The following is a 25,666-nucleotide window of genomic DNA, read 5'->3' as shown; positions in this document are numbered from 1 at the left end:
CCCTTCCCGCGGCGGCCCCGAGGGGGCGCCCGGAGAGTGCTCCGTTCTCCACGTGCTCTCCTGGGCGACCCCCGCATCGCCGCTCCCACCCAAGCTCCGCTTTCACATCCGAGAATGGGCTCATCAATCGAGGTCGCTTGGTGGTTTGGTGACGCTCAGATGCGGGACTCGCGGGGGCCCGGCCGGACGCCCTGGCTTTGGAGGAGACGCAGAAAGCAGCAGCCCCATCGCGGCTCAAATCTCGGAGCCTGAGTGGCGCGGGGCCCCAAGGCTGCCCGCTGCGCCCCAATTCACCAAAGGGTTTTTTTTTTTTCATTTACCTCTTGTCTCTTCCTGGGGCTTCTCACCTGGTCTTGCCCCTCAAAGTGCTCCACACGAGTAGTTTACAAAGGACAAGAGGCGGATGGTGACAAGGTCGCGGTGTGCGATTTTCATCTGTCACCAATTCCGTGACTCGGTCTGGCCCAGATCTACAGGGTTGGCGGGTTTGCCCAGACAGAAAACCTTTGGAAGGCCGCCCTGGGGGTGCCTCCTTCTCAGCTGCCTGGTGCCCCCACATCCGATTTCTCCGGTGACCCTCAGGCCAGGCCTGGGCTCTGTGGGGGGGCAGGGAGAAGCCTGGGGTGAGGGTATGGTCGCAGCCTCCAGAGCACCGTGCTGTTTGGAACTTGGACCCAGACCTGCTTTCCCGGCGGCCCTGGGGGAGCCCTGGCACCAGTCGGAACGCCCCGCAGCTTACCCTTGCCCTTCACAGCCTCATCTGCCAGAGAAGTGTTACCTTCAGTTTGACTCCGTAAATGGCACCTGATGAAGACCACAGACACTAATGAGCTCACAGGCCGCTCGCGCAACCAGAAGCCTTTTCTGACAGATAATGATGGAATTGGGGGGAGCCGCCGGCTTCCAGGAGGTGCAAGAAGCAGGAAAAGGAGGTCTGGGGAGAAGGGACTGAAGGGGAATGAGTGGTTGCGAACGAGGTGGGAGGAGCCTTCACCCAGCCTTCGCGGTGCAGTCATAACTGTATATTTCTAAATTGTCTGCGCAGAGCCTGGGCTACAATAAGAAAAACATTTATAAAAGAACAGCCCTCAGTTCAGGTGTGCCATACTCCAGGAAGGTGTTTCTAATGACCCCTCACCCCCACCCCAGGACAAGGTCAACTGTCCATCCCCTTCCCCCATTCATGGCTACTGAGCTTACTCTGCCCCTGGACCCATCACCCTGTATCTACTTGTCTGTGTTCTAGCCCATCTGTCTCTTATGCTTGAGGCCCAGTGCTGTGTCATATTCATCCCCGAATTCCCAGGGCCTGGGACTAGAAGGGGTTCAGTACGTGCTCATTGAATAAATTTTATACTAAGAGTTAGCAAAACGGGTAATAGGAGAGTGGCTCCGATTTCAGAAGGGTCAGCTGGCTGAGCTGAAGGATGTTACATGCTGGCAGGTGGAATGGGCGGGTGGAAGCATTTTATATACATGGAAACTGAGGTTCAGCAGAGCTTAAATCCTTGCCTAGGGCAAGCTCACGGGCTTTCCCCCAAAGGTACGCAGGTCCATTGGAGGCCTCATGAAACTCACCCCTTTCAAGAGGAGCATCCAGAGGGCCGAGGGAGGAGATGGATGTTTTCCCTATCAAGTGCCACCAAGCCTTACAAAGAGCACTTGAGGACCTCAGGAATGGAATGTGTTAGTCAATCTAGTTTTGTTTTTTTAAGATACATTAAACTTATCTGTTTTTTAAAAATTTAGACATTCACGTGTATTTGATAAATGCAATATACTAAAATATTATTTGATTCAATATGGTTAGAGAACAGTGAAAACAGAGAGTGGAAAATGGGGAAGAGAAGAGGGAAAAGGAAATAGAACATAAATAGAAAAATAATAATAATAAGGCAAAGCAGCAAGGAAGGGTCTAGAAGGAGGGAAAGAAGCTCCTGTGACATCCTGCAGGTCATGTGCTCTACAGAATTCAAAGGGAGTCTTCGCTTGTAGAATGCTGTGAAATTTAATGTTTTTCTTTTGGAATCTTAAACTCTGTTCCACATAAATCCCCCAGCCAGCATTCATTGGGCCTCCTGCTGCACTGGGGATGCAAAGATGCAGTGCCCAGGGTCTGCCAGTCAGCAGGGAGAGGCTAGTGGAGCAGTCCGATGGAGGGGTGAGGCGGGAGGGGCAGAAGCAGCACGGAGGACCCATCGTGGCCTGGGTACTGGTGCGGGTGCAGAGGCGCTCCCCGGAATGGGCACCAGTTGAGTGAGTCGAGGGGAGGAGGCAGGGAGGGGTAGGGGCATTTTGTGCAGAGCAAACAGTAAGAGCAAGGGTGCAGCTGGCCCAGCAAAGTCTCCAAATTCAAGCATCTCAGTCCCCAGGGTCCCTTTCTGCATGAGCCCCTCCTCAGGTATGCTGCTGGGAGAAAGGAGTGTGAGTTCTCCTTTGGCCCTTGGAAATTCTTTCCCCCTCCCCAGCAGCTGCTCCAGCCCACCTCACCAGCCCCCTCTTCTTTATTCTCAGGCCCCTCAGATGCATGAGGTCAGTGCCTTGGACCTTAAGCATTGCCCTTAGTAGCACATGAGCTTCTGCAGCCTCATAGTTACACATCTGCAACTGTGCTTGACTGGCTTCAACAGCATCTCCATCTTTCCACATCCATTGATCCCTGGGCAATGGGGTCAGGACCCAGCATTTCCTTCTCTTAGGATTCCCATTTCTGAGGGACCAGCCGCTGAGCACAAATTAGATGCTGTTTGGTAGATACTGGTTTTCCTGCTGGGGAGCCCTGGGTTGGAATTTCTACATGGCACAGTTTGACCCATCCAGAGCAGTCAGGCCTGACTCATCAGCCCCCTAAGCCACATGGGCACCAGCGACCCTGGTGACTGATTTGACTACAGGGGGAGGTGGCGTGGATCACCCTGAAACATCAGTGCAACATCCCAGCTTCCTGTGCACAAAGATCATGAAGTTCCTTCTTCCCCATGGGAGGGGGCACCCCCAGCCACATGCCCACTCCTTCCACATCCATGCCCACTTCCATCTGCCCATTCCTGGTGGCAGAAGAGCTTGCCTAACAGAGTAAGGCAGAGCCCTGCTGAGGGGCAGGCAGGCAGCTGTGCCCCAGGAGCTAAGAGGAGACACCCGAAGCTGGACTGGGCTTTATCTGGGAGCACACGGCTGCTGAATAATGAATTCTGACTCTGTCTGCATTCCCAGGCTGCAGGCTGGGTGCACAACACACACACACACACACACACACACACAGATGCACGCTGGGCTGACAACTTGGAGGGGCGGGCGCTGGCAGGGCTGCGAGTCTCCGTGAGTGGAGTCGCTGGAAGGAGCTCTGCTCGGCTGCCTGGGTCTCTGTGGGCAGCACTGGCGGGGGCGCCGAGGGAGGAGGCAGCGGCAGGGAGGAGGGAGGCGTGTGAGCCACACTCCTGGGCTCGCTCCTTCCCCAGCTGCTCCCGCCTGGCAGTGCCCAGGCTCTCCACACCAGCATGGCCCTGCTCGTCCACCTCAAGACGGTCTCGGAGCTGCGGGGCAGGGGTGACCGGATCGCCAAAGTGACTTTCCGAGGTAGGGAAGCCCCTGTCTCAGGAGGACCTCAGCTCTTGGCCAACAGGGATACAGCAGGGTGGGGTGGATGGATGGGAAAAGTTCTGGCAGGGTTGGGGCGAGGGGGCTTTCCTTGGGCAGCCATCTGCCCCTGGCCTGACTGGCCATTGTGCTTTCTTAAAAATCAGTGGCCCCGTTTTTTCATGTCTGCACCTGTGTCTGTCTCTCCCTGCACTTGCCAGTGTGCCAGAACCAGGTGCCATGCACAGCCCTCTGTCTGATTGCAAGGGGTGCTGGGGAAGCAGCCCAGGGGGACCCAGGGCTGAGGGGGCCAGCCCTGCGGAGACTTCCCAAGCCCCTTCTTGGTCTCCCTCTCCCTCTCCCTTCCCATCTCCCTCCAGAAGGTTGGTTTCCTTGGGCACAGGGTGGGGGTGGGGTTTGCAGCCTGGAAGACCCAGGGTGGCTCCTAGAAACCAGGGAGCCAGTAGCTCTCGGAGCCCCAGTACAATGGGGCTTTCTGCAGATCTATCCGTGAGCAGAAACCCTGGGAGCCCCACTTGTCTCCCCTCTGTCAGCCCTCTTTTGCACTCATGCATCCAGCGACCACTTATTTTCATCCATGTGCCAAGGCTGGGGGTTGGGCATGACCCAGGTCCTGCCCTCAAGGATCCCACATCCGGTGGTACAGGGGCGAGTGGGCAGACAAATAGCCCAGGTGTGTGATACAACCAGGATGGGGACAAGTGCAGCATGCAAGCTACAGAAGCAGCACCCTGATCCAGGCTAGTGGTCAGGGAAGGCTTCCAGGAGGAGGTGACACCACAGCTGAAACCTGTGGGACCAACAGGAGGGAGCATAGTGAGGAGGTAAGGACAGAGCAGACAGAGGGGACAGGATGCCCAGGTCTGGGAGAGGAGCTGAAATGCAGGGACAGGTTCCAGGAAGCTGGAGCCCAGAGTGGGTGCAGGAACTGAGGTGGTCAAGGCAAGCAGAGCAAAGGAAGCAAGGCTGCCTTCACCTTGAGGACAGTGAGCAGCCCCTGAAGACAAGACCAGGCTCACCTCTGCTTTTAACTCACCTCTGCCCCTGTCTGGACACAGCCCAGCCCTCTGGGCCAGGGGCGTCTCAGGCAGCCTTTGACCAAAGGCCAGGGTGTCATTATACATGGTTCCCCCGCCCCCAGAGATGGGTCTGAGGTGGGGTGGGGGTGGGGAGTCGGGAGAAGAGCTGAGAGAACCCCACCAGGTTAAAGAACAGAGTGAGCATCGGCATCTGTGTGAGGAGGGAGAGGTGAGGCCATGGGCAGCCTTCCCCAGACTCTCCAGCAGCAGCCCCATGCCCACCTCACTCTCTCCATCAAGCCACCCCTGGGCAGGAGGCCGTGGGTTGTCCACACCGCAGCCTTCTGTGCACAGGGACGGGCAGAGGTGGAGGGGTCCGCAGTGTCCCTGCTGGCGGGAGGGAGAGGAAGGGGGGCTGGGCTCCCTGCTGCTTCCCACACCAGCCCCGTGGCTGCTTTCTCTGCAGCACCCTGGATCTTCCACATGCACTGGCTGGCCTGGCTGGCTTTAGAAAAAGTGAGTGTGTCCCTTCATCTGTGAACTGTGTCCTTGTGCTGGACAGATAGCATGGTATTGGCCATTTAGCTACAGGTTGCTATGTGGTAACACCTATGATAGGACAGTCCCAGGCTGCACAAACCAGTCCCATTTACAGGCTGAGAAACCAAGACCGTGGGTCAAGAGATCTGCATGGTCTTAGCAGAGCGGCTGAGGCACAGTGACCCCGGCTCACAGACCTCACCCCCAGCCCTGCAAGCCCCTTCTCTCCTCTTGGCCACCTGGGGAGAGCATCCTGTCTACCTGTTGCCCACCATTTTCTCTGAGCAGTGGGGCTGGCCCTCCAGCCTCAACTGACCGCACAGGGATTAGCCTCTTTGCAACCTGTGGGCTGAGTGGAGAAACCCACTTCCAAGCCCCATGCCTGCAGCAGGTGGCCATAGGCAGAGCTCCACGGGAGGGGGCTGGGCAGCAGGAATAGGCAGATGGCAAGTAGCTTTCCAGAAAGATTCCTTTCTAACAACCAGAGGTGCCGCAGCCGTTCACCAGCTGCAGCCAGCACTGTTAAAAATAGACACTCAAAAGACAAACACTAACAATAATTCAGAGGGTATCGACCCCGCTCTAGAATGTTCCAAGGCATCTGGCACACACAACTTCTGGTGTCCAAGCAAATATGCTGCAGCGAGAAATGAGAAACTGGTGAATAGTCACAGGTTCTCCTGATCCCGCGAGCGAGGGAGCCCTGGGTGAGTTGGGCCTATTGGCAGTGGCCCTGTAGACCAGACAAGCTGGTTGCAATGCAGCATGACTTTCTGGTCTGTGCCACCCAGGACACTTAGGAAGGAGCCTTGTGGAGCTGTGGTGGAGAAAGCTCTAGATATGGGGCCGGAAGCCCTAGTTCCTCCTTGGGTTCTGCCACTTACTTTGCCTTTCTAATTCTCGGTTTCCTCATATGTAACATGGGAACGATGGCAACACCCACCTCATCAAGTTGTTTCAGTGAAGCAGTAGGCATGGAAGAGCTTGAGGAAAGAGCACTGATGTGTTTGTGAGGTGGCCATTCCAGCTCTCCTTGGGGCAGACTGCCCCTGAGACCCCTGTTCCCATGTGGGCTGGGGCTGCACCAGCGCTGTCCCCAGCCACTCCTCTTTTCCTGCCACCCCAGGTCAGTCAGTCACCCCACTCTCAAGCTACTCAGCGCTCAGTGTCTAACCCCGCTCAGTGTCTAACTCTTAGCTCTGACTGCCTCCACAGCCACTCTTAACCTGGTCCTGCCCTTATTTATTCATTCATTCACCGAACTGGTATTTGTGGACAGGCCTAAAGCCCTGGGAGTGAAGAAAACACAGCCCCCGGTCTTGGTCATACACACAGGCCACTGGGCTTCAGGGCGTCAGCTTTCCATGCACAAGATGAGACTATGGCCATTTAACGCCAGAGGCCTGTGTCCAGAATCAGATGTAGGCTGTCTGAAAAAGAGTCATGTTGACCACAGGTTGCTACTCAAAGGGAGGCAGTTTTAGTCTCCTAAAACTAATTCTCAGCAGCCATCAGAGCCACAGAATGCTAAGTGGGAAGGGCCTCTGGTTCCTCTGGTCCAACCTTCTGCCCCATATTCAGCCCCATCCAAACCTGAGCAGTCCCTGGGCTGTCAGGGACCCAGTGACAGGCTGTCTGGGCCAATCAGGTGGCTGTTGTGGGGGAGGTGAAGCCATTCTGGGTGAGGAACTGACAAGACCAGAGGCCAGAGGAGGAAAATCTCAGATTAGTAATGTTAAGGTAAGAAATCATTCAAACCTGTGAAGAATTTTTGTGAGTTTATTTGAGCCAAACTGTCGACAACTGTTAGGAAGCCAAAACTTCAATGGATTGAGACAATGCTCCCGAGAATGGCAGTTTTGCACCTTGTTTTATACATTACAATCAAAGGGGGAAATGTGAGTGCATTACACGGAATCCACTGGTGATAGATTAGGGAGGTAGAAGAAAGCAAAGCGGGGAAATCTCTGGGATTGGGTGAAAAGTGAAATCACAGACATATACTTCTTTTACTTAGGTGGGTGCAGGATAGCTAACAGTCAACAGTTAACTCAGTAACAGGGAGGGGATTTGTGGTCTCTGCGGAGCAGTGCCTGTGCTTTGAGGGGTCTGGAAAAAGGAAAATTGCTTTGACATTCCAACGATATGTTATCATAGATGCAAAAAGACAATAGACAGGCTCAGTTAAGGTAAAGATTGACCTTTGTCAGGAAAGATGCCAGCTTAGGACATGACTACCCACCATAAACTGCTTTGTAGTTAAAAGATTTTAATTTCAGACCATCCTTTGTGATTATTTTAGGTCTCTTGAGTTTGCAAGGCCACCATGCAGGCCTTCCCTGAGCTTGTTGGGTTTAGCATTTAGCCCCTTTCCGTTTATAGTACAATGACTGGGAAGCCACTGGTTTGTCTGGAGTAGAGGCTGCAGGACGTGGGGGCGGAGGGAGATGAGCTAGGAAAGGAGCATGGGGCCAGGGGGGTGACTGCGTACGGGGGAAGGGGTTAGGGCCCTGGCCCAGGCACTGGGGACGAGAGTCTCCCTACTCTTGGCTGCAAGGACCATTTCAGACTCTAAATTAGATTTTTTTCCCCTTTAAAGTGGGGGAGCTCTCCCCCTTGATGCTAATCTGACTTCTAACTGAAGATGTATCTGCCATCCCTGAAGAAGGAGGCAGAATAGCTCAGCACCCCCAGACCTGAGATGCTCCTGGGATGCCAGGGCTTGTGTGTGCACTCTGGCCCAGCCCAGCGCCTCCTCTCTGGGAGGATGTGGGAGGGTGTTGCCCCCAATAAAGACTGCAGATTGAGGGAACATTAAGGACAGACGCTGCTGGCTGTGGACACAGCTCTGTGCTTTCGATGTTTCTCTGAGAGCTGTGCCCCGCATCCTTCCCTCTTCCCAGCACACACAAGCCCCTCACCACCTAGGGCAACCTTCTCTGCCTGAAGTCCCCAGTGGTGAACATCCCCCTCCAGCCCAGAGCCAGCCGACGCACACCCAGGAAAGCCAGCAGAGCTTTGCAAATTCTCCAGGCCTCTCTAGCTTTGAGGAGACTGTGTGTGTTTTTCATATGGAAATGACCACATAACTGTTTTCCACTACAAAGGCCCTTGGCAAAATTGCTGCTGGAAATGTGCTCAGGAACAGACTTGCAAAGAACTTCCTTGAATTGCGAAGCCTTGGTTATCTTATCTACCTTTCCCAGAACATAAAATCTGCATTCCTCCCATCCCCTGGGTCTCATATATTTAAAAAAATTATTAACTTTTTATAATGGAAAAACCTCGGATATATACAAGAATAAAGAAAAGAGTATAATGGCCCCACATTCTGCCCATACAGTCTTTAACAACCATCACCTCATGGCCAATCTTGTTTCATTGGTATCCCATCCTACTCCCACACCCCTAATTATTTGGAAGCAAATCCCAGACACCATACCATTTCATCCATAAATATTCCGTACACAGTTATCAAGGACAAAGACTCAGAAAAACAAAATTCGCGTAATAATTACTCCTAAAAAATTAACTGTTTTGCTTAATACTATCAAATATTCAATCAGTGATCAAATTTCTCATTGTTTTATCAATGTCATAAGTTTTTTCCAATTCATTAAAAGCTACATTTGAATGTGTTTTGTAAATCAAGTATTTAATCACTCACTCACTCACTCACTCACTCACCCTTTTATTTACCCAAGCAGTGATATTCATTGAGGGCCAGCTATGTGCCAGGCACCCACTGACAGCAGTAAATGAGACCGACATGGTCCCTGCCCTCAAGGGGAAGAAAGTCATTGCACAAGTCACCGTGAGTGAGATGAATATTCTGGAAAGGGAGGAACAGGTACAAGGCAGCATTCGGCAAGGGAAGTCCATAGACCAGGAGGTGGGGAAGCTGCCTGAGCCCACAAGTCAGAGGTCCTTAGGAAGAGATGGCAGAAAAGCACATGTGACCAGAGGTGGGAGTGGGCTGCTCAGAGTCAGCCGCCCTGGGGCCAAGCAGATGAGGCTGGAAAAGTCCATGGGGCCCAGGGAAGAAGTTTTGCTGAGTGGGGGATGGACTGATATTAAAGCTGGCCCTTGAGAGAGGATAGCATTTCAGTAGGGACAAAACCCCCAAGAGGCCTCATTCCAGGCAGAGGTGTTAATATCAGTACAGGTGCAGAGGTGAGGAGACTTGTTTGGGGTTTGGGGAGTGCTTGCTGTGGTTGGGTGGGAGTGGGTGGGGAGTAGGGGAGGTTGAGACCCAAACACAGAGGGTCTTCAAGGTCACTCTGGAGTTTGAACTTTGCTTTGTAAGTGAATGGTAGTCCCAAAGGTCTTAGCCAGAGTACGGGATGGAAAGATAAGGTTTTGGAAAGAAAGCTCTGGAGGTCAGGACCGCAGGCCAGAGCCCAGGGAGGACGCTGGGGCAGTGGCGCAGGCGAGGGCTGCACCTCCATGGGCAAGGCTGCGGGTTTGGAGAGAAGGGGGTGACTTGGGTTCAGAAAGGGAGGAGCAGCTCTGGGACTGGAAGTGAGTGGTCAGTGAGGCCACCGGTGGAGCCAGGAGCATGCAAGAAAGAGCAGACTGGGGGTGGGAAGTATAAAGTGGATGAATTTGCCTGTGGGTCATTCTAGTGAAAATGTCCCCAGCTAGCCAAAAATGTGGCTCTTACAGTGAGCACCCAGGAAAGTGGCCAGAGCCTAATGGTTTGGGCATTCAGGCGGCAAGTGAAGGTCGAGGAGACATGAGATATGCTGAAGCTCTTACAGGGCTGCTTGGGGGTCAAATGAGAACAGTGAAATACACGAACTGCTTTACCGACTGTAAAGTGCTGTGTAAATGTAAGGATTATGCTAATTATCCCAGGACTCCTCCTGTTGCCAGCCTTCTAGGGAGACACAATACAAGAGAAGAACCACCAATAGACGTAAAGTATTTGACAAAACCCAACACCCATTCATGATGAGAGCTCTCAGCAAACTAAGAATTGAGGAGAACTTCCTCAATCTGATAAAGGGCAACTACAAAAACATCTGATTAATATCATACTTAATCCTGAAACATTGAACATTAAGATCACAATGAGCAAGGCAAGGCTGTCCACTCTTACTACTTCTAGTTAACACTGTACCAGAGTTCTAGCCAGTGCAATAAGGCAAGGGGGGAAAACCTCATACAGATCAGAAAGAAAGAACTAAAATGGCCCCTTTTCACACACTCACAAAAAACTAATGGATTATGTAGAAAATTCTAAGGAATCTACATAAAAGCTACCCCAGGTAATGAGTAGATTTAGCAAGGTTTTAAGATCTAAGCTTAATATACAAAAATTATATTTCTATAGAAACCAACCAACTGGAAAATAGAAATTAAGAAGCAATTACTACTATAATAGCATGAAAAAAATTTAGAAATAAATTTCACTAAAGACACGAAAGACCTTCACACTAAAAGAAAAAAATGCTAAGAGAAATTAAGAAAACCAAATATCTAGAAAATATATGATGTTGGTGGATTTGGAAGACTCAGAATTGTTGAAATGTCAGTTCTGGGCACATCGACCTACAGGCTGAACACAATCCTAATAAAAGTCACATAAGGCTATTTTGTAGAAATTGAAATTTATTTAAAAATGAATATGGACATGCAAAGAATCTAGGAGAGCCAAAGAAATTTGAAAATGGAGGAGAAAGTTGAAGGAGTCACACTATTTTATTTGATTGACTAATAACAATATCTTGATTGTGTGGGGATTACGCAGGCATATGCCTTTATCAAAATTCATCAAGTTGTGCACTTAACATAAAATTTACCTAGTTAAAAAAGAAGAGCTAATCACACTTAAAATACCTAGAACTTGGAAAACATTATGTAAGATGAGGAAGAAAATTGTTCCTGATTATATACTACTAAGAATACTCCACAAAAAGTGATTCATAATAGAGGAGACCATTTTTCTATTTAAGACGTAGATAACTATTTAAAGGACTCATTAGTAGAACAATAGCCTTTTCTTATTGGCTGATGAACTATGCACCAGGTGTATGGCACTAGCATTTCCTCCACTTTATAGATGATGTAACTAAGGCAAAGCAAAGTTAATTTCTTCCAGGGCTCATGGCCACAAGTGGTAGATTTGGGGTTTGAGCTCAGGCAGGCTGGCCATGGAGCCTAACCACTGTCCACAGTCTCCTTGTGATTGTAAGGGATGCTTTACTCAGACTTTCACAGAAGCAATCCCGTGCTGATCCTCACTGTGGTTCCAGGCCGGTGCAGGATCATTCATCTCTGAGACCCTGAGGGGTTTGAATAGCTAGCGCCCCACTCCTTCCACCCTGAGCTGCAGACAAGGCCCCAAACCTGCCTAGCCTGGCTCCTTTACTACACACAGGGATGCCTGGGCCCACTTCCTAGGGCCTGTGGGAGTAGCTGGCCTTCCAAAAGGAGCAGGCTGATCTGAACTGGGAGAGTGAAATCACAGCAGGGCCACCACCCCTGAGCTGCTGCGGAGGAGCAGAAGGTGGGCAGGTTTGGGGATGTCACAGCATTGCAGCTAGGAGTGGGGTGCTTGCTGAGGAACCCTCCATACAGCCCATCCCAGCCAGTGCTACAGTAAGGTTTTGATTTAAAATAACAAAGGGGAATAATAAAACGTCTGAGTGACCCGCAGGGTGTTTCACTCTCTATCTAGCTGACACTGGGAAAAGAGCAATGGCACTGATACAGGCCACAGCGCCAGGTCCTGGGCAGAACCACGATGTCCCTAAAGCTTGTCCTCAGGACCTTCTCCTTCCCTCTTAAATGCACCACCCCCTGTGCTCTCTCAGGACCTCAGGACCCCCCAGCCCCAAGGTCCTCTTTCTGTGGACTGCTCCCTGAGGGGAGACCCTCTTCATTTTCCCTTCACCATTAGAACTCACCTCCCCTGTGTCCCACTCCACTGCCCTGTGTCCATTTTCTGCTCCACACTTCCAGATTTTGCTCACATTGCTCCCTCTGCCCAGATGTCCCTTCTCTCTCCCTCCTCCCCAATCTCTCTGCATAGCTAGATGCCTCAGTCTTCCAGTGTAAATGCCCATGCTTCTCCAACACCTTCTTGATCTGCTAGGTAGAGGCCATTTCTCCTTTGCCTGTGTTCTCACTTTATTTACGCCTTTTGCATGCCAAGGACCAAATGTTGCCTCATATAGTAGCCTTTTATGTGTCTGACTTATCCTTTCTGGATTGTAATAAGCTTTTTCAGACAGCATCCCCATTCGAATTCTTTGTACAACCCCACCCCACCCTCCTCCAGAGCCCAATGGCTGTGCTGACACAGCAGGAGTAGAAAATCTTCTTGCATGAGGGAATGAATGAATGAATGAATGAATGAATGAATGAATGAATGAATGCACATAGGCCAATAGCCCAGTCTCCATATGGCTGCCTTTGCTCAAGGTCCAGCTCTAGCAAGGTAAACTGTCTGGAAGAGGGAGCTGCTTGGTACAGACAGGACATTTTGTCCCCTTAAGTCACGCCCCACAAAAGGCTAGCACTCCATCCTTCATATGAGACAAGGGCTGAGCTCACCTGCATTTTGGAGGGTGGCTGCTGTCCAGAGATTTGAAAATGGTGAATGACATACAAGTTACTTCCGTTAAGCTTTGGACTCCTGCACCCTCCATTTGGGTGTATCCTGTGTCGTGGCATTTATTATGGTTCTGAGCACAGCGTCCACTATCCAAATTCATTTATTGACTCAGGAGTTTATTTCAAACTGAACAGCTCAGCTCTCCCATGAGCAGCTGCCTCTGTTGAATTTTCCCATCTGTGGCCTCACTCTGTCCACAAGAACCTCGCCACCACAGAGAATAGGCTTTCTTTCTCTCGAGACTTATTCCCAATCTTCTCTGGCAAGAAATGTGATATTGGAATTTTAAATGATTTTGTCTGCAAGCCATTGAAAATGGAGCTGAAATTTCAACAGGGCTCGTGTTGAGTGGACTAGATGTTAAGTGGAAATGAACTTGAAAGGAAGGATGGCGTTAGCAATCCCCACTGATAACTTGGGAGGGAAGGCAGAGGCCCGGCTCTGCCCTAATGAACAGAAAAGGGCCGCTGGAATGACCCCCAGCACTGTTCGTACAAACCCTCCTAAAAAGCGGTTCTCCACAGATGCTTAAGAGCATTTTCTTAACAAGTTGGCCTTTCCACTGTTCCTGTATGATTCGTTTGATTTGTTTCAGCAAATCCTTTTAAAAAAATATCTAGGGGTAACATTTAACTCATCCTGCTTCACAACATTCACCACATTTAAGTCTCCGGGGCCTACGGTAATGAGGTTTCACCGCATGGAAACAGAGCCCTAGTGCGTCAATTCTGCAATGGCCGATTTCACCGCATTTCACATCTTCTCCGACAGGCTGTGGAAACACGCGGAAGGGGAGGCGTTGAGCCTCGGAGACTTCACGCGTGTTGCACCGTCTTGGCTGGTCCCCGCCCCCACCCACTGAGTTGCTTAATTCTCGCTGCGGGAGACCCTCGATGCAGCCATCTCCGACACTCATTATGATCTTCTAAGATGGGAAGGCTTTCAGTTCCGAGCGCAGGGCCCTGGGAAATCCCGGGGGCGCGGACACGCTCGGCCGATTCCCGATTTCTCCTGCGTTCCCGCGGGGGAGATGGAGAGAAGCGCAGGCCTCATCTCTCCTGTTTCCTGAGCCTCCCCTGGCTGCCTTGCGGTTTGTCGTTGAGGTTTTTCTTTTCCGGTGTTTTGTTTTGTCCCCGGCTAGTACTTAAGAGTCTTTCTTTCCCATCTGTCTACTTCACATCTATTTTCTGTGTATGTAGCTTCTGCTTTATAGCTTCTTCCTCATTATCTGGGCTGCAACCCCTCCCCACATGCCCCCCACCTACACACACACACACACACACACACACACACACACCCTTCTTCAGACCATCCACCTGCCTCTGACATCAAGCCACTGTCCTCCTTGGGCAAGGGAGGGGGGTTTTGGGAGGAGGGGTGGCTCTGAGTTGAACTAGGACTTTCTTCTGAGTCATAAAACCAGGCAGGGCCTGGAGATCTCTGTACCACCCCTCTTATTAGACAGGTGGAGCAGCTAAGGGCAGAGGAGAGAAGCAGTCCCCAGGGGGAGCGAGCCTGCTTTGCTGAGCCTCCCTCATCCACCCCAGCCCCCTCGCAGTGGGGGTCAGGGAGAGCTCACTTCCACCCCTCCTGGCCTGGCACTGGTCGTGCTGGGGCTCCCAGATGTTCTGCGGGGAGGAGGGCACTGCAGGCCCCGCCAAGTCCTCTCCTGGGGCCCAGCTTGCCCATCAGTGACAACCCACACTAACCCCCACAGTGGGACTGAGCTCAACCTTGAGATAGCTCTTCAGCAAAATGGTCTGCTGGTTTAGGTTGGTAAGGATTTAAATTTTTTTTTCTTTTAATTACAAAAGTAAAGCATGGTCACACACACAAAAATTCAAATTCAAATGTATGCAGTAAAACTTCAACGCCTGCTGCTTCCAATATCTTCTCGCTCCCCTGCTCAGAGATAACCACTTCTAATGGTTTGAGATCTATTCACATATAAATCAATTGGGGTTGAGGTTTTTATTAATCGGATTCTATTATACATGTTACCTTTTTTTGGTGTACAGTTGCTAGATGATGATAAATTAATCCTAAGCAGTAATTTCTTTTTAATCCACCCTACCTCTGGGTTTCTTCTCATAGAAATGACAACCCCTCCTTTCTCCCCTCCCTCCCCAAACCCAGGATTTACCTTCTCTTCTCTGTACCCCTTCTCTATCTCGTGCAAAATTGTATATGGGGTACAAATTGTATGGTGCTGAGCTGGCCACCTGCTCCGGTTCCCTGCCACCCGATAGATGGTCAGCTCCCTGAGTGCGGGGATCCAGTCCCTCTATCCTGACACGGCCTATACGTCATAGACTCCGTGTTTCTCAGAGCGACCTCAACTGGCCCATGTCTCCCACTCATTGCCCCCCAACCCCATTCTCTCCTGATGATGGTCCTTCAAGCAGCCTGGGCCGGTTCTGGCTGGATGGGCTAGAACCGCGGGCAGCTTTACTCCTGCCCCGGTGGGTGGCGTGGGGGGGTGGGGGGTCCAGGGAAAATGTGTGTCTGTATCACCCTCCCTGCTACTTGCACCAATGGGAAAAGGAGGGAGCAGTGTATGGAAGAAATCACCCGAGTTTTCCTCTCTGCTAAGGCTGGCAGAAAAAGCAATGAGCCTGTGGAGAAGGTAAAGGCCCTGGCTTACGGGGAAGACGATCTGGATGTGCCTGGGTGTCCTGGGACCTGGCTTGGGCATGAGTTCCTGGGCCAGGCCCCAGGCAAATTCATAGAAGGGAGCTGCCATTCAGCAGAGTGCCCGCTGCCCTCAGGGCCAGGGAAAGCCAAGAAAGCCGCTGGGAAGGCAGCGGGGTGGAGAAAAGAGGCCGAGGTTCCACTCCCATGTCTCTCTCTGACCAGTCTTGTGCCTTCTTGTACTTAGTGTCCCCATTTGTAAAATGCACCTGTTGGCCTTGGACTTGCTCACCTCCCCAGGCTGCTGAAAGGGTCGGATAAGACCCTGCAGGAACCTGCCCCATCTTGACAGGAGGTCCCATGGTTGATAACAGTGCTCTGTGAACCCCAATGCTGTCCTGACTACTATCAGGTCAAGAGGTTCAACCCCAAGCTTCTGGCCCAGGGAGGTCTGACTCTAAAATTTCCTCTTCCCTACCCAGGGCAATCCTTCCACTCCCGGGTCCTGGAGAACTGTGAGGACGTGGCTGACTTCGATGAGGTAGGACTCCCTCAGGGGCAGTTGGAGCCCCGAGCCCAGAGGGGAACGAGCACCTCCCTTCCTCCTGGGGGCGCACTGGCCCCAAATCCTGGGAGGACGGTTTGCTCAAGGCTCCTTGTGGCTGGTTTGCTTCCTGGGAGGGAGCCTCCCTTCCCCCTCCACCCAGACCTCTATCTGGCACTTCTGCATAAGAGAGCCCCATGCAGAGCGGTTGACATAGAAAGTGGCCCTGTCCAGGCCCAGCCACAGCCTGCTGCCAGCCGGGGCCTTTATCCTCTCTGGAGAAAGGGCCCACCTGTGTTGAAGGCCTCGTAGTGACCCCCAGCTTAGGGCCCAGCAGCCTAGAGGAGGGGATTCCCTCCCTGTGTTCCCTGGGTTTGTGGAGGACCCAGGCTAACCCCACCCCATCTTCCAACAAAACCAATCTCATAGAAACCTTACCCCTTTCTCTCTAAGAGTTGGGGTACCCCTTCCACTGTTTCCCCAGAAAGCATTTCTTTCCCTTTTGAACTTCAGGCTCAGAAGTTTAAGTTTTTCCCCAGTGTATGGCCCATTATCTCACTGGTCCCTCCAAGGCCCCTCTCTTGTTCTTACGCATGTGTGTGTTTATGTGTGCGTGTCTTCTCTTCTATTCCCACATGTCTTCCCTCCATATACAACCACCTTCTTGTCTATTTTTTCTTTTACTGGTATTTAATATCCTTCTTTGTCTCTTAGGATGTGTTTTACATTAATTTCTATTTTGTCAAATATTAGGATTGCTATCTTCTTTTGTTTCATTTGCCTGGTATATCTTTATCAACCCTCTTATTTTCTTAGTATAATTTTTTCATATTTTTATTTTTAGTAGTTGTGTTTTAAAATTCAGGTGTGTCTTCTGGGGGGCATGTATTATTAGATCTTATTTTCATACCCAATATGAGATTCTTTGTGTTTTAATTGATTCGTTTCATCCATTTACATCTATTGTAATTGTTATTGTTATAAGGCTTATTTCTACCACCATCTTATTTTATATTTTTCATTCACTTTACTTTTGTTTGTTTGCTTGCTTTTTGCTCCTTTCCAGGTTTCCACTGAATAGATCATGTTTTCTTCTGCTAGTCGAAAAGTTATATATTCTATTTTTGTTTTCGAGGTAGTTACCTTTCCTCATGATTATGTATCCCTATTGATAGCTTAAACAAGTCAATAATTATAATTTCCCCTAACATGACAAGTGCTTTATTACTCTCTCATGCTTCTTTGATTTTCCCACCTCATCCCACACCCTCCAGCTGATATTGTCTAGATTAGAATGCTCTTATGAATGTGTGTTCTCTCTTTTTTTTATTTGTCCTAGACTTTTTCCTTTTCAAAGACAGGAATAATCTTTACTAAGATATTTGGCCACCTTTGTTTCTCATATTTCTTGAAGCATCTCTTGGAATTGTTTTCCTTCTTATTTGAGTACTTCCTCCAAAAACATTTTTAATTTGGGTCTTTGTGTAACAAACTTAAAGCTTTGTGACTCTGAGAATATTTTTTCTTATTTCTTCCAATTTGAACGAGAGTTTCACTTGATATAAAACACTGGGTTCAAAGTTCTTTCACAACTTCAAAAATATCATTCTGTATTACTGAGATGTTTGATGGTCATCTGATTCTTGTAACTTTATGGATGACATTTTCTCTCTCTCCAAGGGGGGAAAAAGTGTAATTTCTTTATTTTTGATATTCTTCAACTTCATTAAAATGTTTCTAATTGCATGGTTTCTTATCTTTCTGGTTTTGCACTATTTTGTGAGCCCTTTCAAATGGAAGGCCTTTTATCTTTAATTTATTATAGAAAATTCTATCTCCATTATTTTTTCAAATATTCCTTCCATTCAGTTTTTATATAATTCTCTCTTCTGCCAACTCCTATTATCAGATTTCTGTACTTCTATTTCTAGCTGTCATTTCTTAGCTTTTATATTTTTTGGTTTATCTATCTTTTCTTACTGTCTTCTGAGGGAGTTCTTCAAATTGATCTTCCAAATTTACTAATTTGTTCTTTATGATTCCTTGTCCTGGTTTCATTGCTAATATATTTCTTTATGGTCCACTTGTTCTAATGATTCTGCTCCAGTTGGTATATCCTGTTCAGTGTGTTGTCTTTTACAGGAGAGGTCCTTTCCAAGAGTCTCTTTACTTTGCCATGTTCAGGTTCCTCTGGTATCAGCTACTCTGTCTGCTCACAAGTCTTGGGGAAGCTTCTAAGGCTGGCTGTGTCGTTTCTAGGGTTTGATGGGTGAGCATGAGCACCAGAAGGGCCCCAAGTCACCAGAGAAAGAATCAAGGTCCCATCTCTGAGCCTTTAAGGAGAAACATGGTTGACAGGCTAGATATTTAACAAATTAGCTGTGGTGTTCACTGAGAAAGGTATGAGCAGCTGGTCTATCAACACCTATTTTCATCAATTCTCATCCCAGCAAGACTGTTCTCACAGTTTTCAGTTAAGGAGCAAGAATGATTGCCCCAAGGTAATGCCAGGGAGAGGCAGGAGCAGAAGGTGCCAAGATTTCCTCCGCCCTGTTCTACCACCGCCGCTTCCAGTCACCACTGGCCCGAGCTGGGCAGCTCCATCTGCCCCACAGTCAGACCGCCTTCGGTCTCCCCGGGTTTCTCAGATTTGTTCCCTAGAATCCATATTTACCTCTTGCTTCTGCAGTTTTTCCAGGTTTGGCTTTGGGTTGAGAACCAACATTCTTAAGTCATCACCTTGCCACAAAGTAGAAGGCCTGCCGTGGCCACCAGAATAGCGTGGCCCCTCTTTCCTGGGCTTTAACTCTCTTGTCTGGCTGTGTTTGGACTGGGAAGGGCCTCATGGCAGACTGTTCCCTTTGAGGCTGGCATTTAGCTGAGGAGACACCATCCTGAGGGGCCACCCAGAACCTCTGTCTCCTCCTCACCCTGGGCCCATCCCACAATCGTGTCTGTAGGCCCAGAGCTACAGGCACAGGGGAGCGAGGCCTTGACCTTCTCACCTGGGCTCTGGAGCAACCACTGACCATGACAGCCCCCGGGCTGTGCCCTCCCCAAGGCGAGCTCTGTTCTGGACACCTCCCCTTCCTGCTATGTGAATTTCTACCTCAGTTTCTAAGCCTCAGTACCCACATTTGTCAAATGGGGCTGATGATGAAGGATATGAAGTCTCTTTGTAAAACAATAAACAAAATGAGGGATTATTAAGATGGTAGAACCATTGTCGGTACTCAAGCAGCGATGTTGGGCTCAGGCGTGCCCCACTACACAACCTGTCCACTCTAATCCTCTCCTTATTCCCTCAATCAGGGCCCCGAGAGGGAGGGGCTGGCTGGGTGAAGATGCAGGTGGCAGGGCAGAGGCTCTCAGTCCTGCCTCCCTGGGGCTCTGTCCCCTGTAGGTGGAGCAAAGCACTCGACTCCCTCCCTCTCACCAAGTCTCCCAGGGGACATGTCCACCCAGGTCTCCAGCCAGTGAGCAACCTGACACCCCTTCCAAGGGCACTGCCGTTCCTTTCCATTAAGTGTACCCTGGGTCACCTGAGCCATAGGTGTACATGACATTCAAAGTTAATCACCGTGTCCTTCCCAAGGCTACCTGGCCTGGGGCAGGTGGAGAGTCTGTCCCTGCTGTCCTCGAGCATGGGACCATGTTCTGAGCATCTAATATGTGCCAGGCCCTGGGCTAGAGATACCCCAGAGGGCAAAGCAGGCTCAATGGCACATGAATGAAGATTTGTATAGGAGCTTGAGCATGGGGGAGCCTCTGGGTCAGTGAGGAGAGGCCAGGGAAGGGGTGGAAGCCAAGGAGCTATGAGCAAAAGCATGTGGCAGCGTCAGAAAGGAGCCCAGGGATGGGAAAGGTTCAGTTCTCGCCAGGAGAAAGGTCTACTCACCCGAAGGCAGACAGGGAAGCTTCTGGTTGTCATGAGGAGGAGGGGGGGCTGGCACTCAGTGGAATGGGAGCGAGGATGCTAAATGGCTGGGGGTGCTCAGGCCCTCCCATCACTCCCCCTGCAATGTCCATCGGAGGATCACGACAGCAGGTGCCAGCAAGAGCAGCGCTGTGCTGCTTCCTGAGCAAGTGGCCTTCCATCCAGCCTCCACCTGCAGAGGATGAGACTCAGGCTCAGAAACACAAACCCTCCCCCAGGTGACAGGGCTGTGAGGGGCAAAGCCAGGGTTCTAAGTTCACTCTCAGATTTGATTCGAAGGCCCCTCTGGATGCAGCAGTAGAAAGCTACTCCTGGGCCTGGCCGGCCCCGCAAGGCTTTGTTGGGTGGGATCTCTCCACGCCCCTCTGCCTCCATTTCTCCCTCTGAGAAGTGGCCCACTGCCTGGCCACCAATAGTCAGCAGTGCACACCCCTCAGAGCAGGGGAGGCAGCCCTCCCACCCCCTGCTCAGGGATGGCCCTGGGTACTGTCCAGAAAGAATCTGTACCTGGGCCAGGCTTGCACCTATCTCCCAGCCTGGAGTGGACAAATCCTAAACCTCCCGCTGGCCCCGAAGGAACCGGCCTGTCGGTGGTCCCAGAACAAGCTTGGAAAAGGAACCTTGGCTGCTCCTCGCTAAACCTCCAAAGGCCTCTTGGCTTCCCAGGAAATCCCTTTTCTCATTCTTACTGTGTCCAGGGCCTTTGGGAACCAGCTCAGTGAGGTACAGAGCACACTGGCCTGGGAGTCGTGAGACCTGGGCTGCCTCAGGCTGGTTACTCAACCTCTTTGGGCCTCCAGTTCCCCTTCTGTAAAATGGGGATATACGCCTTGCTCTTCCTGCCTCATAGAACGGTTGCATGACTGAAAAGTGAAATAAAAGACAAGAAAACAAATCTCCCTCCTCTACTCGGACAAGGATGAAAGGCTCTGCTGCAGGCTGGGCTGAGGAAGCTGAGTGGGGAGAAGGCGGCCGTGGAATAAACACAATTGTGGACAACAATGGGTGGAAACAGAGCCTGGATGCGGTGTCTCCTTTCCCGGAGGCTGGAACTCGAGATCCTGCATTTAACTTACAACTCTGGGCGGGGGCGGGGGGGGAGGGGGGGAGGACTAATTTTGTGCCAGGCCAGCAGCCAGCAGAGGCCCTGCCCTGGGGAAACAGGAATGACCACACCAGATCCACCTCAAGCCAGTTTGTTTTGGCTCTAAGCCAGGCCCTATGTGTCCCAGATCCCACAGGAGAGGCCAGAATGACAATAGTACTCGTTGGAATAGTAAGGAAAGCAGCTGCTATTTGCTGAGTGCTTTGGGGCAGGATGTGTTGAGGGCTTTACCTGGAGTTATAACTCACTGGGCTGGTAGTGTCCCAGTTGATAAGTAGCCACATCAGGATCTGAACCCAAGTTCATCTGATTCCAGAGTCTGTGGCCACTTGCAGAGTGGACAAGGCTCATTCTTGCCCTCAGTGGGCTCAGTCTAGTGGGGAGATGGACAGTGGGCCTGCTGAGCCTAGAGGAGGGAGAGGTCATCAGCCCAGGGGATGGAGGGTCAAGGGGACCAGATCTCATCTGCCCACTTTGCTTTTACCTGGAAGTCATGGGCTGTGAGCTCCCTGGGGCCAGGAGTGTACCTGTCCAGTTCATAATTGGCTTGGCACCCAACACAGGGCTCAGGGAATATTGCCGAGTGAAAGACCGAACCCAAGTTGAGACTTGGGTCTTTAAATTCCCAAGACAGTCTCTTCCCATTGTACCCTAAAGCTCTGCAACACACCCAAGGTTTTCCTCCCAAAAATCTAGAAAACTGTCTCTTTAAGGATATTGTCCTGCCAATTTAGGTCAGTTCCAGACCCAGTCGATGAAGCCCAGGATAATCCAGGTCATTCTCCAACCTGCATCAGGGAAACCTTTCCATGGAGTCCTAGATCGCTGGGCTGATAGGATGCAGAACTCGGCTGCCCCGGCCAGCACCAGCCAGGTCACAGCCGAGCCTATAGCTGGTGAACTGGGTCACAGCTCCAAGCTCCCAGGACTCCTGAGAACCCCCTCCGACAAAGGAGGGGGGGAAATAGAGGGAACAGCCAAGGAAAAATCAAACCAAACCAAAGCCCCAAGTCCTGTCCTTAGGTCACTTCCCTTGAGCTGGGAGGCTGGTTACAGGTTGCAGAGCCTGCCTGTTCCAAACCCCAATGGGCGAGGGCGAGGTGGGCTGGAGTTGGGGAGGGGAGACCTGATGCTTGCTTTCACCTGATGGTTCTTTCCCTTGAGCACTGGTCCTCAAACTTGGCCACACATGGAATTGCCTGGAGCTCTTACCATCCTAACACCTGGCCCCCAAGCAGAGACTCCGGATAACAGTCTGAAATGCAGGTTGGGCCTTAGGATTTTTTTTTAAAGCTTCCAGAAGATTCAAATGTGCAACTAGGCTTGAAAACCTCTGCTAGCGGCTGGCCTGGCACAAAGCCAGAGAGAAAGGGACAGAGACAGAGACAGAGAAACTCAGGGAGACTGAGAGAAGCTAATATAGGATTCAAATGGATGCGGGGAGAAGATAACAGAGGAGCCAACAGGAGAGAAGGAAATTGGAGAAACCACGGGGGAGTGTGGTATGGATGGAAAATGGGGAGGCAAAAAAGTGAGAAAGGGAAGGGTGCGTAAAGGGGCAGGAATTCAGCAGTGAAAGAGGCGGTGGGACTCACTCAGGACTTCCTCCTTCTCACCGTGGCAGCCTCTGAGGAGGGCCTTCGTCTTGGCATCCACAGTGACAACCCGGACCCCAGGCCGCTCCAGCACTCACTTGCTCATGTTCTCTGCTCCTGAGGCCCCTTCCCGGACAAGTTCCTGAAAGGTTCTGAGCCACATGTCCGTCCGCTTCCTCTGGAGTCTCATCTTCTGTCAGTGGGCCCCTCCCCAGGCCTGCTGACTCCCCTTCTCCCTACTCAGCAAACTGGCTAATGATGACCAGCTTTTACTCCTATGGGCCCTTGTGCCTATAAGCTGCGCCCTCCGTTGCTGGGCAAGGCCGTGGTGACGGGCAAACAGAAGTCACAAGCAGTTTCCTTCTCAGAGTCCCTTTTCCTCAAAATGACTTCTGCTGTTCCTCTGTGTCCACCAAATTAAGGTCACTTTTCAACACCCCCTTCCCCTAATGTCATCTGCTTTTTCTCCTAATCTTTGTCTCCCTTCAAAGCCCAAATTCCACCCACAGACCTCCAGGTGGGTCAAACCCCCCTGCCCCTTCATCCCAAGAACACTGGAATCTTGGTGGCCCCCCCAGCCCTCTCCCCTCAGCACCGAGCTAATGATTAGGGCCTTCATGAGCTTGTTTATTTCCCCGAAGCCCAACAAAAGCAACTTCATTAAGAAAACCACATACTCAGCTGAGCTGGAGGCATCCAGACAGCAGGAGCAGAAACTACTTAATGGGGCCTGTGGGCCATGCGGGCTGCTCCCGGGCTTCCCTCACTCTGCCCTCTTCCTTCTGAGTCCAAGGCCCTGCTCAGACCAGCTCCCTCCCCACCCCTCTCCTCCCTTCTCTGCTTCTTCCTCCCCCTCCTGCCTGCTCCAGCTGAACCACAGGGCAAGGGGGGGGGGGGGAGGCGGTATCAGGAGCCTGTCTGGGACTTGGTCAGTCCTGAAGAGAGGGGACATGAAGGCCATTTTTCTGAGACATTCCACTCCCACATTGGAAGTGACCTTCCAGACTGGCCCATGTCCCTCCAAACCCCCAGTCCCCAGACCAGGAGAAGGAAGCATGGCTTTGAAATGGCAGACTTGCGGGCTGGGCTCCCAGGGGCCTCCCCAGGCCTGCTCAGCCACTAACGACCAAGTGCTCCAGATCCCGTTACTTCTCTAAGCCCGAGTTTCTGTCTATACAACAGAGGACCCATTACCAGCCTCTTCTATCTAGTCAGTAGTAAAGACTAAAAGAAATAATGCATTGAAAGCATTCAGACCCCTGCCTAATAAAAAGTTCTCTGTAAATGGCAGCTACTATTACTGTTACTGTCATTATCATTTCTCTCTAGCCTATTGAGCAGTCTGAATTTGGTGGGGTGTAAAAATGAAACAAAATTTAAGTCACTGCCTTCCCTGCTTTGTCCAAATCCCCCTTGATGCCATCTCTCAGTGGCAATTGAGTAGACCTTAGGGTTTTCTGATAATTTTCAGTTATTCAAAGTCAAGTTCAGAAAGGTTTACGACTCCAACCTGTCATCCTCTTTATGCCTGGTCTTCTCTTGTCTCTCAGGCTTGTGGCTCAAGACACAGAGTGGGACAGGGATGCCCGTTCAGGCCTCCACATCTCCTCCCATTCCAGCTGGGGGTGGTGAGATGAGGTCCGATTCTTGCTCTCTGCCCTGGATGTGGCCCCTCCCTGTGGGGTGGAAGCTTGTTTGGTGAGCCCCAACCAGCTCTGGCCATCACTGTGGCAGCCTGCAAAGCTGCTGTCTCACAGGACACCACCTGGGTGGGCTCTGTGGAGGGCCTTAGTGTCCTGCCACACCACATGATTCCCAACCTAGGAGAACTGGCTCCACCCCACCCACTCCTGCCTGGAGAAGCATAGCATCACCGCCTCAGCTCAGGACTCCCTGGGAGGCAGCCTTGGGTGGAGTTGGGCAGGACAGCTCGAGCCTGGCTACCCTTCACAGCACCCACTGGGCCCACAGAGCAAAAACCACATACTCAATACACCCAACAGTGGCATGCCAGGCTCCTCCATGGCCCACTGCTTGGCCCTTAGGGGCTCCGGGGGTCTCCGGAGAGGCTCAGGGGACGAATCGGTGAGTCCACTGCCTAGGCAGATGTCACTGGGAGCCTCTTGCATGCCCAACTCCCCTTCCTGTGGGTGCTCAGCCCTCTGAGCGGTTCCCCCAGGAGAGTGCCACACAAACACTGCCCCTGGGATGTGATTCTTCCTCCCCTCCCCTTCCCCAGTCTTCTTTACATCCCAGGAAGGAGGAGGGCTGGGGGGCTGGTCGGGGTAGCAGGCCTTGGAGGAAGCGCTGAGGGAGGTGCCCAGCTCTGCCTGCTGGCAGCTCTCTCTAAAGGGTGGGGTGCTTAGCACTTTGGGCTTCTGTTCGGGGCCCTTGCTACCATTCCTGGGACATCAGGAAAAATCCCACTCAAATTTCTGTTCATCATTATTATTGATTTAATAACGAAGCCAAGATAGAGGTGGTGAGGGTAAGTCTCCAACAGTGAGCTGGTGACGGGCTGTCTCTCTTCTGTGGTCTGTACTCAAATAACACTAAACAGCTAAAATCTGTCCCCGGAGTTAACTTTTTCTAAAAATTTATCTTGATTGTTGAAAATATTACAGATGTCCTTTTTCACCCCCATTGACCCCTTCTCCGAGAGTTAACACTGCCAGTGTGAGAGATGGTTTGACCTGAAAGGGAACCCTGGACTTCCTACTCCGGGCAGAGCTTGGACAGTCAAAATGATTCTGATGGGAAACACAGCAAAAACCAAGTTCACAACCCACAATCCTTGCTGTTGCCCTGGAGGGCCCCCCTGGTGGCACCGCCCACTCATGAGCACACCCCAGGCATTAGGAGGCAGGCCGCTGTGAGGCAGTGGAAGGAGCACTGGGCTGAGAGTCAGAAGTCCTGGTCGGCATTAGGTTCTTCCATTTGCCATGTAACCCCCTGCAGGTCCCCAGACCCCTCCCAGCGCCATCTCTGAAAGGGGCGTGGGCAACAACCCCATGCTACCAGGTGGTGGTTGGGGTTAAATGAGATTCCGGGTGTGATGTGAACTCTGCCCCTGCTCA

General features: G+C 51.2%; 1 protein-coding gene across 4 annotated transcripts in view; it reads left to right on the top strand.

Moving 5' to 3' along the window:
- Positions 1 to 3,497: 3,497 nt before the first annotated feature.
- OTOF (otoferlin) overlaps positions 3,498 to 25,666 on the top strand; it is a 76,537-nt gene continuing 54,368 nt past the window's right edge. For all 4 annotated transcript variants that reach the window (XM_016210156.2, XM_016210167.2, XM_016210177.2 and 1 more), the window contains exons 1-2: positions 3,498 to 3,576; positions 15,891 to 15,949. In XM_016210156.2, coding sequence (XP_016065642.1) covers positions 3,498 to 3,576; positions 15,891 to 15,949 — 138 coding nt within the window. The remainder of the gene's footprint in view (positions 3,577 to 15,890; positions 15,950 to 25,666) is intronic.

This window comes from Miniopterus natalensis, chromosome 13 (assembly GCF_054644295.1).
Source record: "Miniopterus natalensis isolate mMinNat1 chromosome 13, mMinNat1.hap1, whole genome shotgun sequence".
NCBI classification, from domain to species: Eukaryota; Metazoa; Chordata; class Mammalia; order Chiroptera; family Miniopteridae; genus Miniopterus; species Miniopterus natalensis.
Note: the sequence above shows the minus strand (reverse complement) of the source record. Positions and strands in the feature narration are given on the sequence as shown.